The 5,950-nt window shown below is 38.8% G+C and overlaps 1 protein-coding gene across 1 annotated transcript; it reads right to left on the bottom strand.

Moving 5' to 3' along the window:
• Positions 1-332: 332 nt before the first annotated feature.
• Positions 333-5,670, bottom strand: LOC116900680 (cystatin-S-like). Its single transcript, XM_032902384.1, has 3 exons — positions 5,402-5,670; positions 2,466-2,579; positions 333-1,466 (listed from the first exon to the last, which is right to left on the bottom strand). The coding sequence occupies exons 1-3, from the start codon at positions 5,636-5,638 to the stop codon at positions 1,383-1,385; spliced, it is 435 nt and encodes a 144-aa protein (XP_032758275.1). The 5' UTR covers positions 5,639-5,670; the 3' UTR covers positions 333-1,382.
• Positions 5,671-5,950: the final 280 nt, after the last annotated feature.

Consider the following 5,950-nt stretch of genomic DNA (forward strand, 5'->3'; position numbering starts at 1 on the left):
ATTCTGCTCTGATGGGTTGGTCATCACTATTCTTGGGTGCAATGGCACCTACTTTAATAGTTGACTTTTCTAAGGAAGCCCCAAGGTTGTAAGACTTAAAACCATGCCAGGAAGCTTGGTGGGTATAGTGGATTTAAATCCAGAGACTTGGTGGTCACACACCTGAGACTTAGTGAACTCCCTGCGTCCTGTCTAATTCTTGGCCTGGAACAAGTTCCATGTTTCCCATTAAGATGAGGACATGACATGTGGTCAAGTAGTCCAAGATTAAAGTTCTCCATGCTTTAAAGGGCCTGGAGGCTTAGTGAACAAACTTCCTTTTCAGACATTCCTCTAAGAAAAAGTTATTTAATTTCTCATTAGATCCTGAGAAGGAGGGTATATATGCATTTTCTGTCATGAACCATCAATAAACAATTTAGAACCATAGACTAACTGTTTAATCTACTGCTGCCATGCCAAATATGGAAAAGGGCTCTACCTAAAAAGCCTCAGCTAGAATTCCCATATAAAACTCCCATGTGCTTCTAGTATACCTCTCCCAAGCTAAGGACAATCACCAATGAGCAAATCCAGAACTCTCAGTCTCATTCCCAGGATAAAGGATATTCTCAGCCTGTGGGTCCCATGACTAAATTCTTGACTCATCCATTATTTCTAGTGGATCTGAGGTTCCAGGAGTTGTTCCAAGAGTCTGAGAACTCTATGACTTAGCCATGTTGCAAGCCCAGAGACCCCTGAAACTTCTCTGGTTTCTCCCCATAAATGACTGCATTTTCCCAACCATGAAGTATTTAGGTGCTGAAAACTTGACCTGTGGCAGCCTAGGGAAACATTGTCAATCACTTCCTTCATCTCTTGCCTCTACAGTAGCAGTGCCCAGATGGTTGGTCATTGTGGTCCCAAAAAACAACATATGTGTATCAATACTGCTCATTTTTACTCTGTCTCTATGATAGATGTCACTGTGTCAGCAAATTTTATTTTCACTCCCTCACATTCTCTATCATCTCTACATTCTGGATACTATTCAGGCTATAAGGCCCTCACTTGATATACACAAAATGACGTGAGCCCAAATTAGGCTCTTTCTAATTCTACTACTTTAGAAACACTGAGGCTGGAGTTAAACAAAAGGAGCTGTTGGACATTTTATTGAGCAAGGAATGAGCATGCATATTTGGGCAATCCACTGGCACATTTGAAAGGAAAGGAGAAGGGGGCAGCTGCTTGAGTATAATTGTATATCCTTAGCTGTCTAATCCACTGCTGATTTTCATTCTGGTAATGTGAAATACATCCATCACGGCAAGATCATCCATTTGAGTGTTGAGGCAGTGCCAGAGAGGTTGACATTCTGCATAATACCACTTGACACAAACTTAGATTCTGTTACAGATGGAGCTCAGCAGGTTAATAGCATTAGCCAAGTCAGGTAAAAGGACCTCAAAAGAGCAAAATTCACGCTAAAAAGTAAACAAAAAGATTGATTAGTGATAGATAAAGCTAAGAGAAAACTTGAAACCAGAACTATCTGAGGGAAATGGGACTGGTGAGTGTAAGGAATAAACCTTTGCCATATGTAATAACACTTAGTCTGATTTACCAGTGCCTGCTGATTTACAAAATAATTTTGTCTGCCTCCCATATGACATCTGTCTATATTTTAGGGTCACAGAGCTTCTCATTTCTTTGTTGAAACTTCCCTTTAAGAAACAGCCTATGACTCATTCCAGAGTCTCAGAAGCCACACAAGGTTCCCTCACTCCCAGACAGGGGACAACCTGGGGCCAGGGATACAAACATTCCTGAGAACTACAAGGTAGGGAATGTGACATGAATGGGCATTTCCACTGTACACAAAATCACTGTATCTACAGTGCAACACTCTCAGGGGAAAGCCTGTCACTGAGTATAAAGGTCAGCACTAAAGGGCTCATTTACTTTCAGGGGTGTGTCAACAGAAGTTCTGCTTGGAAGTATAAACAACTCTTCCCAACAATAAAATTTGTTGTTGCCTCCTCCATTCCAACCAAGCAACACCACAGTGATGTCAGAGTGCATAATTCATACTCTAACGTACTGAGCAATTCAAATTATTTATATGTACAGATATACTATTTTCCCAGTGTTACATATATTCTCAATATTTTATGTATGTTTCCTTAACTAATTATACCACACTTGCACATATATACTTCTGTGAAGACTCATATATGTAACTTACATATCTTTTTACCTTTGCCCAAGAAAATCTCAGGCACACCTTGAACTACTTATATGCACACACACACACACACACACACACACACACACACACACACACACACACACACACACACACACGATCTTCTACAATTGCTAATATTGCATGAGTATATGGAATTAATCCCAAATGTACTTGCACAAACTCTAAAATTTGTATTTCACTCTAGTTGCACAACATGTCTCTGGTATATCCATACCTCTCGCAGATCAGTCGGTTCATTTAAGGGACAGTCGCTCAAGTCATCCTGGGTCTTCAAACATGCTGTTTTGCCTAAGATCACATCAAATAACAAGGTCTTTCCAGCCTCTGTCTAAGGAGAAAATAAACATTCACTTTTAACATTACACTGAACTTCTCATGGGCTTTTACATTGCAGTAAGTGAGAGAGGGCACAGAAAGCACAGTGTTCCTAATGCTTTGGAAAAGTAGGTAGCCCTGAGGACTCATCAAGAAAGAAGGTCATACACGTTGTGTATTCAGCAATGCAAGGCTGCTCAGAGGAAAAGTGATGTCAGGAGGCTATAGCACAATCTTAACTTGAGGCTGAGTTCCACAAATGAGGAAGAAGTAGCTCTGTTCCAGTAAGTATGTGGGAGCTCGGGGCTGGGGATTTAGCTCAGGGGTAGAGCGCTTACCTAGGAAGCGCAAGGCCCTGGGTTCGGTCCCCAGCTCCGAAAAAAAAGAACCAAAAAAAAAAAAAGGTATGTGGGAGCTCACTACTAAACATTGTTAGCTGAATTCTCATCACAACAGAAAACCCATGCTTTCCTTTTATTGTGACACATCCCTAAATCTTCATTTGATCATAGGTTGTTCACTAAAAGAGTTTTCAATACAAAAGCAACACATCTTTATATTTTCATCACCTTAATTGCAAATGTTTATAGGACTATCTTTTGAGTGTGAAATTGTCAAATGTGTCTTACATTTTTTTTAAATACCTTTAGCCCCTTTTTCCAAGGAAGCCATAGGCACAATCTGTTTGAACTATAAAGAAGCAAATAGTAATAGCAAAGACTTATACACCCTTGACCACAGAAGGGAATATCATGCATCTTCTAGTGTCAATCTTAATATCAATGAAATGAGGTTCACCAACTCTAGTCAGATTGCAACGGTCTAAGATTCTCTAATAGTTTGCTCAACACATATAATATGGCAGTCTGAAGATGTTTATATAGAGATTTCTTTTTATGTTAGTGTCAGGGTTTCAGAGGTGCTAGTCTATAATGCAAAGAAAGATCTGGAGAACCAAGAAATTAACATCATTTTGTCAGTAAACAGAGTAGAGAACATAGAAGAAGTATTCAGACAAATACATGAGAAGAAACAAAGGTTTCAAACACCTGTTTCTTTAAATATCCCTGCTATCAACTCTCATCAGTACTAATTAATGTCATCGTTTTTTAAAATTAAACCATTGATAAAGTGAGAGAACACTTTATTCAGGATCCATTCATATCTGTAAAAGGTATTACACAATCACATGGTATATTTCCTTAAAATTAATTTATCCATTTCTCATTAAAATCATGCTGGCAATCTAGATGACTCAAGAGAGGCTACCTTTCCATTACCTCTTATCCCATAGTTGAATACTTCACAGGGTAGAAGGAATCTTGTTACCTGGAAATGTTATATTGTATCTATGGAAAAATGCTGCAGACATGAATAACCAGGTTATCCTTTACACCTTTGATATTCAGTGCAAGAAGGAAAGAGATCTCTATACTGACACAGCATGAAACATTGCTATGTTTGTATTCATGCCAGTAACACCCACCACTTGGTTGTGAGATGGTTTCTGCAGAGATGATTAGATTTGGAAGAATTTCTAATAGGGTATAGGACTGCTTCTCTAAACCCAGTCCTTGCTTCTGTGTTGAACCTTTGGACTAGCAGCCACTAGCACAGGCTCTTGGCCACTTATTTTTTTTTTCAGCATTCACCTTCTTGATTGCAGGCTAACTTAATGCTGCTATGTTCAGGTAGATTTCACCATGGTCCTCTATACATAGTTTCAAGGATACTCTAGACTATCACACAAAGATCACATGAAGAATAAGTAGAAGCAGTTTGTTGCAGCTGATTTCAGGGACAGGCAAGATCATCACACAAACTGAAGCTAAGATCCTCTAGAGTGGTGGTACTCCTTCAAATATACAATTGCAAATATACAATTTATAAATAAATCATCACCTCTCTGGTATGGAATAAATAGTAAGTGCTTGCTCTGGCAATACAGATGATAACACGGGAATGATATAAAAAAGTTTTTCATGACCCCTGTGCAAGCATATGAAAATTTGTGAAGCATTCCAGGTGAAAAATATTCAAAAGTATTTCAAAAAACGTTCAACTCTGGTTTGAAAATCATGTAGGAATCTGTTATTTTTTATATTCAGGCAAAAGAAACATTGCATCAAAAGGAATATTTTGTTGATACAGTTATTTTTTATGTGAGATGAAAGCACTGTTCTAAGGAATGTGTTTTTACATGATTTCATTATGGAGCATCATTATGTCCATGCATACTTCAAACTGCTTCAACATACCTAGGCAATATCATATTAGGGGACCACTATCTTCATGTCACAGTAAAACTGAGGCTTATCACCACTGCTGCATGCATGTGATACAACAATAAAATCTGTAAAACCTTAAGCAAAGGAAGCTCAGACAACAAAAGGCTGTTATGACATAAAGCCTCTCTGAGAGTGGCTACAAATGGAACTATGCAAACTGAGTGATCTTTTATATCAGAAAACTATGTGTAACTATTTCTTGATTTACTTGATAAAATATTTTATAATGTATAAAAATTCCATTTTACCTGATGCAGAATGTATGCTAAGCAGTTTATTAACAAACCATTTAAAAAACATTCACCCGGATAGGCATGGACCTGGGGAAGTGGAGGAAACTAGTCAAACACAATCAAATGTGGTAGTAACAGATACATTATTGATCGACAGAGAGCCTCTTCATCTCAGATGACCACGTTTGTGACCCTCTGTTCTGTTGTGACTGGGAAGTTTAGAAAGAAACAGACATGCACCCGGGAGCATATATATAATCACTAAAATCACTCAACAAGGATAAGTCAGGCTCCTTCAATTAAGCGTCACATACCTTCTGTTGGACTGTCTTCACTGTCTTCACTTCCACCACACGACTTAGGTACAAGTCACTGTTGTTTTCATTGTACTCACTGACAGCAAAGTTCAGTGCTTCTAGGGCCCCTTCTTCTTCAATAATAGATTTCTCTATGCCAGCCAGAATCTGACCTAGGACAGGGTTAAGGCTGAGGTTCAGAAATAATATGAAAGTGTTCAGCAAAAACAGTTGAGTGTAGAGCAGGCAGGCCATGGTCTTCTTAGAATTGGACTTAGACCCAAGACTAGAAGTAGAACTGCATTGAGCCAGGAACAGGCAGTGAGTACAGCCGGGAAATGAGTTAGCCTTTTATTCTGTACTCATAGTATGCATTGGCTCCTTGCCAGTACCACATGTTTTTTTTTTCACATGTTTTTGTTTCACCCTTTCCCCTCCTTTTTTTATTCCTGCCCTTTAAATTTTCCCCCTTTATTCTCATAGTTCCTACAAGATGCCAGATAACTGTCCTCTTCTGTTCCTTTCTGGGCCACATGTTCCTCTTCACCAAACCTCCACCTTCTCTAT

Source organism: Rattus rattus, chromosome 5 (assembly GCF_011064425.1).
Source record: "Rattus rattus isolate New Zealand chromosome 5, Rrattus_CSIRO_v1, whole genome shotgun sequence".
Taxonomy (NCBI): Eukaryota; Metazoa; Chordata; class Mammalia; order Rodentia; family Muridae; genus Rattus; species Rattus rattus.